This window comes from Falco rusticolus, chromosome 6, assembly GCF_015220075.1.
Source record: "Falco rusticolus isolate bFalRus1 chromosome 6, bFalRus1.pri, whole genome shotgun sequence".
Classification (NCBI taxonomy): domain Eukaryota; kingdom Metazoa; phylum Chordata; class Aves; order Falconiformes; family Falconidae; genus Falco; species Falco rusticolus.
Genome location: NC_051192.1, coordinates 41,064,532 through 41,079,904, shown reverse-complemented (window position 1 = coordinate 41,079,904; position 15,373 = coordinate 41,064,532). Strand labels below are relative to the sequence as shown.

The 15,373-nt window shown below is 41.9% G+C and overlaps 1 protein-coding gene across 6 annotated transcripts in view; it reads right to left on the bottom strand.

The window, feature by feature from the left end:
• Window positions 1-11,372, bottom strand: part of AIG1 (androgen induced 1) — a 127,490-nt gene extending 116,118 nt beyond the window's left edge. The window contains exons 1-2 of one of the 6 annotated variants that reach the window (XR_005105143.1): window positions 11,036-11,372; window positions 1,729-1,874 (exon numbers count right to left, since the gene is read on the bottom strand). Coding sequence is in view for 4 of the 6 variants with exons in the window: in XM_037393230.1 (XP_037249127.1) it covers window positions 10,843-10,854; window positions 11,036-11,176 (153 nt within the window). In the remaining 2 variants the exon portion in view is untranslated. Of the gene's footprint in view, window positions 1-1,728; window positions 1,875-5,941; window positions 10,855-11,035 lie in introns of those variants that run through there. The other 5 variants (XM_037393228.1, XM_037393230.1, XR_005105142.1 and 2 more) reach the window with 5 other exon arrangements.
• Window positions 11,373-15,373: the final 4,001 nt, after the last annotated feature.

Below are 15,373 nucleotides of genomic sequence, written 5' to 3'. Positions count from 1 at the left end.
TTCTATTAATCACAGTAATAGCAGACAAGCTAAGCAACACTTATAAGTATTTTTGTTCATCTCACTGAATGCAGTAGATTTCAAACCTCACAATGACTACTAGGAGATAAGTTTTCCTATTAGGAAATATAAAATACAATTTAAATCATCTCAGCATATAATTTAAAATATATAAATTACAAAGAAAATATAGAAAATATCTGAAGAAATACTGATTGCTGATTCCATACATACAGATTTTTCAACAGAAACATCAATTTCTGGCAAGGACTTGCTTCTGAACTGGAAAATTTATCATAAAAAATTGAATGGCAGACTACCAAAAAATGACAAGATTTTAACAGCATAATAAACGTTAAGATCATGATCCATTATGCTTAACACTTATGGGAGTTTTTTCCCGTAACCAGGATGCTTAAAAACTTGTTCAAAAACAGAAAGCAAAGCAAAGAGTCTTATGTAACAACATAATTTCAAAAGTGGTTTCTTTAAGGCTATCACTATACCAAAATCAAGCCTTTCTGATGGAAGATGACTGAGTCTTCATTGTTTTGGGTCTACACGAGGTGCTTTAAAATACAAGAGAATGACACTGAGTAGGTCTGGTATTTGGGAAGGAACAGGGTGAGGATGCAGAAGACAATGTAAGACAGTCAATGCACTGTGAAAAAGACAGTATGTGTGAATGTTGGCAAAAGAGTATAAGGAGTACTGTGGGGATAAGAAAAGCAGCACTAGGCAGGAAAAAGCAGGCTTCTGGAAGAGGGCTGTGTATGCAATTGGAACTGGGACACAGCGCTGAAAGACCAGGGAGACTGTGCTGGGTAAGAAGAGATTAGAAGGAACAGAGAAAAGGGATACTGCACAGGTGAGTTCCTATAAGGAAAAAAGGGCAGAAAATACAGTGATAGCTAACAGCAACCTGCAAGTGAGGAGCCTGACTGGTTGATACAGGGCACGAATGGATCAGGACAAAGTGGGAGTACTTTCATTCACAAAGCCAGAAGTGGATGAACAGAACCATACCTTGCACACATTCAAAGACATTCATGTTTTGCTTATATGTTATAGGTTGATTTTTAAAATCAAGAAGTCCAGATACCACTGGCTCAAGTCCCCAAAGTAACGAGATCTCTCCACCCTTTTCTAAAATACATCCTCATAAAATAAACCTCATCGTTTTAACTCAGCCTTATAATTAATGGGGAACAAAACAGCTTTGAATTGATTTGGCAATGTCATTTTAGTAGCTTCTGCCGCAAACCATGAGAAAAAGCAAATTAAACTTAGCCTAAAATGCCATATGACTTAATAGCATAGACTATAATAACTGGAAATTCAGAGGTGTTTATCTTCTGAAATTATACTGGCATTGAGTCAAGGAGATTTTAATACCAATCTTCTATACTCAGAATTAGAAACATCATTAGCTTCTTAATAAATACAGGCACATCCTTTTCTAGCTGACCTGAAAGCTGTTTGCTCTCTCTTGTTAGCTAGAGTTCTCTGACACTCAAAAATTTAACAGCGTCTGGTACCTCAAGACACTGTAATCTTCTACCCATGGTTCATTAACCAGTCACCTAAACAGACTTCAGCAGTAGTGCACCAATCTACTCGTAGATATACACAGCGTATGGACAGACTATAGAACAGAGTAGCTTTTATGAAGTTTGGTATTTTCAAATTATGCACAGCATAAGTAAATAACTATTATGTCAAACGTACACAAAGATGCATATCAATCTCCAAACACTCCAAATCCCTTTCAGTCTCTTGAATGTCCAGTTTAAAAGTACAGTGCTGTAGAGCAGGTCCATGCAGTAAAGGTTTCCTTCCTGACTCATGCATTCTTAGGAGTCACTTCCTGGGACCTACAAGAATACAGATAATTGTGTCTAATGCACAGGCAAATTCACAGTTCTTGGAACGCAGTTGTAACAAGTCAAGTCAGGTCAATAAAGATTTCACAGCATGGAGTTTCAATTTGTTTGTAAGCTGAAGTGAACAGCAAATGGGGACCTCTGCATCTGTCAGTGCATATGGCTTCTAAGGACAAAGTTTTGCAGGCACCCTCCATTGAGTAGAAAGCGTGCTACACCAGTAAAGTCATGTGCAGGGAAATGGTGCTGTGCCACCAGTGGGGGGGGTTTGTTTGGGGAGACCGTGTGGGTGTGTGGGAGGAAGAAATGAGGGAGAGGACAAGGAAGGGGAGGAAGTCTGAGAGAGCTAAGACATGCTGTTTTAGCTGAGAAACACCAGCCACTTTGTATCTCTACCCCTTCCTTGTTTGCCCTCGCTTTGTCCTCCTTGCCAGCAGTCAGATACTTGAATACCGTTCTGTCACAACACAAGGCTGATCAGCATGGTGCACTCTCTCACTCACACCCCCCAGGTACAAAGTGCTGTCTGCTGGATCTTCCTTTTCTCTCCCAGCTTCTCTATTGCATCCTCCACAGAGCTGAGCCTGCGCAAGCACTGCCCATAAACAATTGGCATCTTCCCTAGGGTCAAGGGTCCTATTGCAGTGCCTCAGGATCACACCGGGACACTAGCCTGAACATTAGCTGTATGAAATGATTCCACCAATTCAGGCACAAGCTTGTTAAGCACCACATAGAAAAAAACATCCCTTTTGCATTCATGCATTTTATCAGTTTACACACCAGCTTCTAAAGTCAGGTCTTTCTTCTTCTTCCTTTTGCATATGAGCAAATACATTTAGGAACACGTGCCACTTGTGTTCTGCCTGTGGAACCCCCACTCCTACTGAATTATAATAATACTAGCAATAATAATAAATAACAATTTGTTACTTATGTGCTGACAGGACCAGGAGGCTTCAAGACACCTGATAAAATATAGGCAAATGGGGGTGGGGGCGTAAATTTACTCTCAGGTACACAAAGACAAGGTTTTAAAAAATACACAAATAAGACAGCACGGCACAAAATCAAAAATAGGCCAATCAATTCCTAACAGAGTGAAACAAATTCTCTGCTAAGTCCCTGCACAACCAACTCAGTCTGAAGCGTCTAGCAGCATTTGTGGAGGTAAGACTCAGCCTCTTCAATTGTTTTGCTTAAACTAATTGCAATAACCCACCAGCCCCTGTGCTTTGCTCTACAAGTCAGAGCAAATATTTTGACATTCTGCTCTTCTCTACATTCTATTCTAGTTTATCTTTACCAGGATATCTAATATTCAGCTTGTAAAAATCTAGTGGCACTAGTTTTGTTTTAAGTTATATTGTAGACAGTCCTCAAGCACATAGAAACAACTATCCTGGTAGACAACTGCAGCAAAAATACCTGAGCTATATCAGTTGCACACAGATCTAAGTGGAAAGTAATTATATAATTGCACCCTTTGGCGAGTATTTGGAAATCCTACAGTAAACAGGATGCTTGCAAGGGCAGTGGCAAGACAAGATGTTCAGGGAATGCAACTAGAGGCATTCAAATGTTGCTTTCAAACTCTCGAGGGAAAATCACATGGACTTAACTAAGTTGCCAGGAGCCTCCATACAAATGAAAATCAGGTTCTGATTTTCTCCTAGCATTCACATAACCTGTTTCCAATCAACAGAATCTCTAAATTTTGCAGTATACTGCAAAAACCCCGACAAGCTACATGCCAAGAGAGTGTAAAATACCCTGAGGTAACCAGCAAAATGCTGATGAAAACCCTCTAAATGCTTAATCACAGTCCTAATTGGGAGAGTGACTTCGGTTTAAGTCTTACCAAAACATACTTATAAATTTTAATTTACTTTAGTTTCTTCTTCTCTGAAAAGGCTGGAAGTTTTACTTCACCTTCCAAATGATTTTTTTTTTCTTCAGACTTTGGTTAACTTTTCCATCCGCTAAAGTTAAACAGCGCTTTTTCAGTGGTAGCAAGTTTAACTATGTCAAGTTAAAAAAATCTTGCATCGTACATAGTAATAGAACAAAAGCCATAAGGTTTGAAGACTAATAACAAATTCAGAGCTTTGGAAAATATGGCATGGGGAAATGTAGTTATTCAAATAAATGCTAGCAAATAAAGCAAAATTTGAAAAAGCTTTCATTAGAAGGAAGAAAGCTTTTCATGTTCACCCATTCAAAGACTGAACAAGGAGTTTATCCTTCAGTCTTCAAAATAAGCCAAGGCATTGTTAATTTTGTTTCTACCTCATATGCCGTATATATACCTGGACATGCAAAGTGAGAAGATCAGGCCTCAGATTCGGATACTTAAAAGAAAAAAACCCTACACTGAGAGGAATTTGATGTTTTTCTTGTGTGTATTGAGAGTAATAACATCACTTTTGTTTCAAATATAGCAATGTCCAATGTGAACTTATTACATACCAGTATTTGTTTCACTCTTGAATTCTGCAGAAAGGGTACAGACCTGTCACTGGTGTTTATCTTTTTGACATTTACTGACTGGAGTTGTGTTAGCAATTAAAACTCCAAACGACAAGGAATTCTTTGCCCATGCTGAGCTCATCCCAACTTCAAGGTCTATATTAAAGTCAAGCAATTAGAAAAATGTTTTCTAAATGCCACACTAGGACAGGCAGGCACTGCAACTCTAATTATTAGATACGGACAGTTGCAGCCCAAAAAAAGCCTGTATGTAATGGAAGGAAAACGATAATTTTATTGGTTTTTTCAGGTAAATACTCATAATCCCTTGTAATAAATCTATATTATAGTGTTTAATACATTGCAGAATTACCTATTACTTCAACTTTGTTTTATTACATTTTATTGTGGTTTTACTTTGTCCAAATCTGCAAATTTACTTCTGTGCAATGTCATCGTTATGTAATTTCATAAAGGTGGTTTTCTTTCTATTTGTAGGTTTAAAGAATTTCACGTTTCGTTGTATGGTGGCATACTGGCATGTTTGAGATTTCCATCACACTGATAATAAAAGATTTCTATTGTGTGATTGTTTCCCCACTTTCAGACAGAGTGATTGTTTCCTTTTTTTGTTTTTTTTCAGCCTAAGGACAAAACAAGTAACTACCCACATGGACTTCCACCCTACAAGTCCTTGTATATCCTCAAGTTGATATAACTGCAAAGATTCAAGTGGAATTTGATTTTTATTAAAAGTATGTTTAATTTAAGTTTGCCGTTTTCTGTATTAGTTAGAGGATATTATTTGATAGATTATATAGATCTTTGACTTGAAGGTCAATTTCAAAATTTGTTTCTTGTATAAGCTTACAGAGCCTCATTAAAATAACACAAATATAAGGTCAAAAATACATCAATTAAATATTTTGTAATATACTTATATTCACAACAATTAGAACAGCTCAGAACCCCAACTTTGACTTCAGCATAACACGAACATAGAACACTAGATGTCTTGCCCTTGTTTAAAATAATTGTTTAAACTATTTAACAATTTTGCCATATGGAAGCATACAAGATTATCTGAATTATCCTTCCCACTATAATAAAATTGTAAAGAAAATAATTCAACTGTAGTATCACATAAATAGGATTTTTTTCAAAGCTGAACTACAGACTACTAAACCAACTCCTTGAAGCTGTCATCATTTGAAACTGTTCTGGCAAAAGTCTACAGACTTTACACTGGTTTAAAACACAGCACTGTTACCTATTGCTTACATACTCCAAGTTATAAAATAACATTACTGACATTAGTTAAATCTATCATCATAGTAAGTGATCCCCATTTATCCTCTCTTCTACTCTCCTCCTTTCCCCTGGCCAACACAAATATTTCAAGACAGCCATAACTTTCCTAAGAATTCCCAAATTAAACGTTCAACATATTTAAGGCCAATTGTAAAATAAAGACATGCTAATGAAATGTCAAAATGGAATTCTTCAATGTGGTGCTCAAATTCCAGTCAATTTGTGATAGCGCTACCAAAGCAGATGGAAAACATGGGTCTATGAATAAGAAACAGTGATGCTATTACATTTTTATTACTGCATCAATGGCACTGTACATAGCTGTTTCTCTGACATGTTTACAGCCTGAGAGGGAAAAAGAAAGCTTTAAAATACACACTTATTAAAAGGCTCCCTTACGTATATTGTTGCCTTTTCTCTCAAATCCATTAAGCACCATTAAGAAATCCCACCTTGTTATTCCTTAAAAAGCAAGCCCTTTCTTTCTCTGTAAACTTGTCAACACTCTGTTGACTGCATTCTCTGTAATAGTAAGAATACTGAGACATTTAGACATGGTGATGAATTACCTCTGGGACTAATACATAATAATACTTTACACTTCTGTAATCTCTTCACCCAAAAGCCATAAAATACTTGCATATCAGGGTAACTTTAGAGATGATAAAAGGGGAAAGCAGAAGGTGAAATTCATTTTTCTAAAGAAAATCCTGGAAAAGAGTCAGTTATATTTCACAGTGTGGAACATGTTTCTACTTTTGTCCTCTGTGTTGTAATAAGTTTAACCCATACAGTTAGCAATGAAACTTGCTCAACTTCAGATACCGCACCAGTGGCACAGCTTATTATTCCTTGGTTGTGAATCCTCTGGCCTTTGACATTTTCTGGTCATTTTATTTCCCATCAGCATGACTAAACCCAAATTGGGCACAAATCACCTATATTTTTTAGCTATGCTTTGTTAAGCTGCTATCTTTTTTGTTGTCTAGCAATCATATCTCATATAATTTAATAACTAAATACACCAAATCAGTAAATGACAAATCTACCAACTCTAGTTTCTAGTCTTATTGTTAACATGTCCCTCCGAAATTTTCCAAAGACAAGAAATGAACTAAGTTCTGATGACTTATTTAAATTTAAACTAAATCTAAAGGCATTTTCTGCAAAACAAATACAACACATACTACCAAAAAGTGTGTTGGGAACAGAGCTTATACCTGTTTTTTGTAGAACTCAGTCTGCCAGACAATATATAAAAGTTCATACACACACATCCTGCTACTTCTTTCAAGAGAATAATAAAAGTATAAGGCCAGGCAGATTTATATATGAGCAAAATCAATTCCTCTCTAGCTTTGGCTGCCCTGAATCAAGTCATATGAATACCCACATTAACATTCTGTTATTCAAAATGGGATCATTAATCATCATAATAAAACATAATACTTGATACTGCTTCCAAAATTCTAGTCTTGCTTTTTGTCTCTGTAACTACCCTGTTCAGCCTAGCCGAGAGACCTTAAGATTAAAAAAACCCAAACCAGTATTTTGTTAATGCATGCATATGTATGTGCAATAGCATCTTGGTTTACCCTAGCTTCTTTGAGGAATGAGGTTTTCACAACTGCACAATGAAAACCAGAAGCTACTTAGACCAGTGCACACCTTACTAAGAAGATACATACTTATTTTAACTCTACGCTACTTTTCTGCTAATTATCACACACCCAAACACAGAAAGTAGAACTGGTCTCCTTTCGGCACCCACAGGCTCTACTTTATTCCAGAATACAAATTCTATTTATTTTTCCCTCCTCTCATAACAGCAGTAAGAGTTAAGAGAAACTGAAGAACAAAACTTAACCCCTGCAACAAGGATCCTGCCATTTTAGACAAGCTGGTGCAACAGATCCCTCAATGAATATGTATTTATAAAGGCAGGTGTGTGATTGCAGTGTGCAGGATGACCTAGTTATCTTTGTTTCAAGTATTATTATATTTAATTCAGCTACTTCAAGTACTTACAGAACTGGAACAGTGGTACAAGTAGGGAAAATTTCTGAGACTTATATAGCTGACAAACTTGCTGCAAAGAATAATTTTGTACTGGCATCATTTTCACCCTAACTTAACTTTCAACTATGACGCTCAACAATGAATGTATGGGTTGTGGCACAGGACAGTGCAGTCCTGTGGCAAACCACTACTAAAGCACAAAATGGTGAATCTCAGACCTAACAAAGGCAGCTGTACAAGAAATTTTAGGTGCATCTCTTGAAATACCCATTCTGAATCCAGTTCTTTGTTTTTTTCACAGGAACTAACTTTGGGGCTTGGTTTGTGTTGTGAGGCTAAATGACAGCAATGTGTTGTAGTTCTGAACTAGCCTGAATGTTCAGTTCGATGATTTGATCTGCTGGGCCAGCCAAGTGATCTTGGCAGCAACTCTTTACCTCTTTGTACCTCAGTTTCCCTTCCATAAATGACAAAAAGGATACTGTATGCTTTTCTGAAGTGTTCTGGAATCCACAGCTACTATGCAGGTATCTTTACCAGGGTAAGCAGGATAAGCACCTACCCCCTCTACATATCAGGGAGAAAGTCTTAGGTGAAGAAACGATTGTTAGTAGCTACAGTGAGGAGCACCACCAGTGTAATGGTAAAACATAGGACCAGTACATCGCTTCATAAACCAGTAAAATATTCCATTGATATGGGTGTTTTAGGGAATACTGCCATCACATTCGCAACTGCAAAAATCCAGTCAGTCATCAGAACGACAGCAGATAAAAGAAGTCATCAGTTGCACTTGTTTTCTTTCTAAACTCAAGAGCAGGAGAGACTAAGCATGAATATTGGCATCTCAGAAAATCTTCCTTAGGTATGAACATCCAAAATATTACAGGTGGACAGAGACATTACAGTCTTTATCTCCGTATTAAACAACTTCCCCATAATGCTCAACTTCTGTGAACAGCGTGAGGGCTGTAAGTCTACTGTTCAGATAAATGCATCTATTTAGAATACTTTACTGTGTCTTGTGTTTTACAGTCCAAACTACTAGTTTTTCATAATTGGAATCAAAATTATGTTATCTGCAGATAACTGTGAATTATTTCACACAGCAGCTCTGCAAAGTCAGTTACCTAAATCTCCAAGACATTTACTGATGCTGAGACTCGAAAAGAATGTCCCTTCACAAATGGACAGAATGAAAAAAAACCCATCCAAATTACTTTTTAGATTCAAGTCATAAAATCACTTTTTTCAAAAACTGACAGCAGTTTTTGGAAACAGAAAGAACTTATACATGCTTCTGTGATGTCAAAGATAAAATCTCTGCTTGTGGAGGTACAATCTGTAGCAAGAACATATGTCTGCCAAGACTCTGGCATTGATGATATTTTGTCTAGACAGCCTTTGAATGTGACTGACACAGGAATACTGCACAAGGTTGAGGAAACTGAAACTTAAAGAAGAGCTTTTCAAGATTTAGTCAACATACAGTATTTTGGAAACGTGCCTAACATCCTCCAACCACGCCTCCTGTTATCCTCCTCAGGATTCCACAGTTTTTGTTTCTTCAAATCTCCCAGTTGTCCCAGGAGAAAGACAGATTTGCTTAGATAAGATACTACCAGGGCCAGAAGGACAGAAATTACTAGCCGCATTTGATAACCATACCAGACATTGTAGAAAACACTACATATTTATCTTGACCTTTTGGGCCACGACAGAAGTAGCCTGAACTGCATGCAGGCTTTGACGGGAGAGCCCACATGAATTTGCCACAGACTGCAGGCTGTAATTTTTGGGAAATGACAAATATCATGTACTGTCAAATGTTATTTTCACTGTATGACAGTCTTAGTTCACTTAATCGTCAAACAACTGTCAAGGCTAGGAGAACAGAGAAAAAGGTGAAGGTGACTCAAAGACAAGATCATTGGCTTTTAGCTTTAGTTGGTTCACTTCCAATTCAACTGCCAGCAAAGTCAACAGCTCTCCCCTAACTTACTGGGACTTGATGCTAACTTCTGTCAATTAATATTACTGACAGTACAGTTCAGCAGCCCAAAAGGAAAAAAAAAGTAAGATTCCAGTTTGCCTTCTAGAAAAACATCAGGCCTTAAGATGCCTTTTTACAGTCACAGTAAAAGCACTAGTTTTGCCTGTGAATCCTCAGACATCCAGCAAATTTTTGGCACCCAATACAAAAATCACCCCAGCTAAGTGCAAAATACGCTAGGTGCTTCTTCTCTCCAACTAAAATACGGACCTCAGTGAACCTTAGCTTAATGCTGATGCATTGACCTGCCAGGTTAATGTGTTTATAGAGTTTGGTCTCCAAACTCACAAACTCAACCTACTGACTGGATATGAAGCGCATATGCAATAGTAGCAATATTTGTGAATCTACCATGAGGTTCTGAGATAGGTTTTATCACTGGGAAGCACTGAAATACTTGCACTTCTTGACTTTTCTGTAACTCAGTAGCGACTGCAAAATTTCTCACCTATTTACACTGTGGATTCAAAGAAAAAAAAAATACTTTGTTGTAGACACTAGGTGTAAGTTGGCTATCCTATTTCTGAACTAGGATCCAAGTTTCTCCTTCCATCTCCTCTCTTCCTCCAGCCCCCTTTCCTCCCACCTGCACTAGGGGAACAGTGTTGTGGAGGCAACAAGGCCAGGAAGCTCAGAGCAAAAATAGCCCCTGGCCAGCACCTGGTGTTTTCTACCAGGCCAGCATGCTCGTGACTGCTCCAGATCTGGACCCCTATGAAGGAAAGTGAAATGAAACTTCTTTTGTTTCACAGTCTCGTTTATGGATTTGCAACCAAAACTAACTGGATCCGGCAAGTTGAGTTGCCCAACGTTTTTTGTGTCACTCTCACACACTTGCACCTGTCAGGGATGGATTCCTCACAAAGGCCAAAGGGAGCAAGACATGTCTTCTATTTTGACAGCACACAGGAGCCAGATGCTGGGGACAGCAGGTTCTGGTGTTTACTACCAGCCATTAAGAAAGGCAAAACACAGCCTCAGCACGGCGGTGACAGGGCGTCAGGCGCACCTTCCCCACGGCGCTCGCCGCAGCAGCCCCTCGGCATCGTCCGTGTCTCTCCGTTCAAACCACCCGGCTCCGTTGCCGCGGTGTCCCGCTGGCTCCTCTCACGACCGGCCCTGGAGTCACAACATGTCGCCGTCCCCGCTTTAAGGTCACCTCATGGCGCTGCCGTCGAGCTGGGCCGCCGCCGCCGGGGGCCGCGATGCGCCCGGGCCGCTCCCGCGCGCGGCCGCGGCCATTCAACGGGCAGCCCGGAGGGGGGGAGGGGGCAGGGCCACGGGCGCCGGGGGCACTTACCAGGTCTATGAAGGTCAGAAATTTCCAGCTGCCTCCATAGGTCTGATGCGCGGGCATGTCAATGGCCTTGTAATTGCACAGGATGGAGCAATAGGACAGGAGGATGGCGGCGCGCAGCACCTGGCAGGGCACCAGCGCCATGTCGCACGCTGCGCCGGGGCGGCCTCGGCGGCGGCGGCGAGCCCGGCGCCAGCTCGGGGTGCACTTCCGCGTGTGTGCCCGCGCGGGTGCGTGTGCGCCCGGGTGTGCGCGCCCGTGCGGGCGGGACCGGCAGCGCCCCCGCGCCGCGTTCGGCCTCGGCCGGGGCGGAGCGGAGCGCAGGGGCAGCGCTGTGCGGCGGCGGGTGGCAGCGGCGCGGGGCAGGCGGGGCTGGGGGGCAGGCTGGCGGCGGCGGTGCCGGCGCTGCGGGCAGCAGCCTGGCCGGCGGGCTCGCCACGCTTCCGGGCAGCAGCTCCGCGGCCGAGCCGGGTGGGAAGGGGCCGCGGCGTTCCCCAGGGAGCGAAGGGGCACGCACTCCCCCTCACATCGCCCTCCGCCGCGCCGCTCCGGCAGCGGACGGCGCCCGGGGCCCAGCAGGTGCGGGGCCGGGGCTGCGGCGGCGCGGCCCTGCCCGAAGGACCCGCGGGCCGCCCTGAGGCGCGCAGCCCCTGGGAGGGCCCGAGTGTGAACAGCAAGTCATTTACGGAACCCGGCTGCCCGCATTTTCAAGCGAAAAATACAACGCGCCGGCAGCCGCGCGGTTTAACCGCTGTACGGCGAAACGCTGCCGCGCGCCCCCGCCGCCCGCAGGCTGCGCCACCAGCTGACCGCGCCGGAGCCAATGGGCTGTGGGCTGAGGGCGCGCGGCGGCCGCTGGCGCAGGTGTCACCGCCCCGCCGGGGTCGTGTGGGGCCGCGCGGCGGGAGCCGTTCAACAGACGCCCAGGAGAAGCAGCCGGGCTACGGGGGGCACCGTGCCGCTGCTGCCCGGGTGCGTGCCCTGCCCGGGTGCCTGCGCTGCCCCGGGTGCCTGCGCTGCCCGCACAGCTGCCCCGCCGCAGAGCGCTTGCCGTTCCATGCGTTTTTCCCGGGCGCAGTCACGTCCGCGGCGTTGCCATTCACCGCAGCCGCGCACACCCTTGCGAGGAGCGTGCTTTCCAACACCCGCAACCACTGTGGGACGGGGACATCATTATCCCTGGATTAAAGCGTCGGGTGCAGTACCAGCGTTATAAGGAAAGACCATTTCTGTCACCAGGGGTTTGGTCACCAAAGGGATCCTTGGTGCTAGGAGCAGCTGGGGGCGGCTTGTGCTTGGACTTCTACACCCTGAAAAGGAAAGGATCTTAAAGTGCTTGATTGCAGGGTAAATACTAAATTGCTCCACCATCTGGAAAAGTTGTTTTCAAGGGGAAAAACCCCTCCGACAGTGTTGTCTAGCCTTGGATAGACAAGTAACTAATATAAACACCATCTCCATACATCTGTCTTCTGAAATAAGCATTTGAACAATAAGATGCTTCTTCGTAGTTATGCTATGGGAAGGCAAAATGAATCAATGTCTGTGCAATACGTTCCCTGATTTTATTCTGTTACTGTGCTGCTTCATCCGGTATCCACTGTGCTCAAGTTCTGCAAAAACGAAGGGCTTTTAGGAGAACACATGCTAGCAGCTATTCTAGATGAAATTAGCACAGTTTAAAATGTCTGTCTATGTGGAGGAATTGTGTCAGGCGTGGAAAAAGAAGCCTCTAGAAGCATAGACCATGAATTTCCCACTGGATCCTGTAGGTTATTTTACCTATCAGTTCACAGCCCCAGCAAGCGCAGTGGGCAATCAGACCCTTCTGTTGTTTCGGCATGTATTTTAGTCTTATGGGCTCAAAGGGTTTGGTCTCATTGAAGTCTCAAGGTTCTGTCTGAGAGGTATCTGAGTGAAATGTAATGGTCTGCGATACAAGGGGAGACCAGACTAGTAACATTAGCAGTGTGACCCAATAGACATGGATGTGTAAAGCAGCACAGTTGCTGCTGAGGACCTGATGTCTGTGCTGTGTGTACTGTGGGAGGTCTCACTTCAGAACGGTTCTTCTCTGGATCTGTGGACTGAACATTCATTAGTGGCTGGAGTACATTGAGTGAACCCCTGGAGCACATCTTCTGTTTTCATTTTATGCAAAAGGAGTCCAGCTTGCTTTGTGAAACTGCCAAGTTACAAACGAGCACAGTAGCAGTCCAGATGATCAGGAGATTTACTTCTGAAATATACTCTTTGTCAGACTTTAATGCTGCTGTAGAGGCACCCTTCGTGTGCAAGTCTCGCTGGACTTGAGCTTTGCAAGCTCTCCAAGACAAGTTACTATGCACAGAGCTCCACAGAGTGACTGGTTACATAGCCATGCACACTCTTCTGTCTTGTGATCAGCTTCTGACAGGACGAGTTTGGGGCTGTTTAAGCCTTTAGCAGCCTGTCCCCTACTTTTCTAATTGTACCTCCTCCTATGATGTACAGGAATTCGCTCTTTGGGTCATCTTTATGTCACTAACAAGGCAGCACAGACATTAACACTCAGTGAACATGACTTGGTAACCACCATTCTTGGTTTGCCTTCTAGTCACATGTATTTAAACATCCTCCAGGGTTACAGCATGCTCAAATTTTTTTAAAAAAGTAAAAATTACCCAACCTTTTTGGAGCTTTATTTGAATGCTTTTTCATTCTGCTCTCTACTCATCCATAGAAATCTCAGCAAAGCTCACAGGAAGTCTTAGCCTCATACAAAGAAAAACTTTCACTCAGCCTTGTAAACCAAGGTGGAAGTCTAAATGAAGCAGAATGTACAAACATTGTTGTTCCCCATTTTTTTTCTGTCAGTCAAGAAAAGCTCAAGGGAGGCTACCTAACATGCCAGGCTCAGCCAAGCTTCTTCCTGGTCAAAGGCGATTACGCATTTCTAGACCTTTGAAAGGAAAAGTAACTCATTTGTGGGTGGGTTCTTTGTGCCTGTGTTCTTTCTAAAGAAGTATCTGTTCAATCTCTGGACAGCGTTATAATAAGGACTAATTAGATTGTAGGCTGCCATTAGCCTTTATGTACTACTGTGGGCTTTATACTCCCTGTCTATTGAGAGACAAGCAGCAAAGCCTTTTGTGACTGTGGTAGAAATAGGTTTGCAGTGGATTTCATTTTCCTTTGGATTTGGTCTTAATTTTTTTCAGCAAAGCAAAAATGTGAAGTTTATTAATTTGCCCTTTATATTGCTATATGTATGCAACTTTTTGGTACTTTGTAAAATGTTGACATTTCAGGGTTTTGATTAAGTGCATAAAACGTAATATAGACTCTAAACATGTAAAATATGATATTCAGTGATAACCTGTGATTTTGCAGATCCTGATGTTTAACGTTTGTATGTAAATTGTGAAAAGCCTCAACTCAGTTTTCATGTCACATAGTGTAAGTTTATTTTAAAGTGGGGGTTTGACATGGGTCATACTTGTCATTCAGCAGAGATAAGAAATGACTTTAGAAAGGAGAGAGAGTCCAAAGTGCTGTTGTGTCTGGGATGGGACATGTAAATAAGTACTGTCTGCTATAGGGGGAAAAGCAAGACGTCTAAAAATCTGTCAGAGAACTAAGTGGGAAAAGGAACTGGAAAGGTGAGTTTCCCCTCCAGTTGTTAATATAAAATGAGTAGCATGATGTTCTTGCTACTTGGCACCTTGGCAGAATAAAGTGTAATATCTTGGAGTCCAAGTTTTAATCTTTTCTATGCAGGCTAGCAGATGAGAATGCTTAAGAGTTTTTTGGTGGTGATGTGTTTTTTTGGATTTTTTTTTGTTTGTTTTTTAAAGGAATAACATTCGGATTTCTGAATAGCAGTGTGTTTTGTGAATATCAAAGATACTGGTGGATATTGGTAAATGATCTTTGAGAGATGTTTTGAGACCTGTGAGGTGCCTTTTCTTAAGCAATTGCTTTAAATGCAAGTGAGCTGTTTACAAGAATCATGCCACAAGCATAGAAGTTGCCTCCAAAGCAATAATAATAAGAAAAACAATGCATGCTTGAGCTCATAGGAAGTTGCTAATACTGCCTCATAACAATGTGTTCATGGTGATGCACCTGATACTGCAATTTCTAATATTTGAGGCAGCGTACAAACTGTGCCAAGGTAAGTGTACTTACACTAAGTAAGTGTACTTACCACTAAGCAGACTCCCACATAAGCAGACACGCAAAAATTAAGCTTTCTTGCAATGAACGTAAGTGAAATTATTGAAACATTGCAAGTTAAAAATCAACAGGAAATTATTGAAAAAACTCTTGCCTGTGTCTGAAAGTTTTTAGAAATGTTAA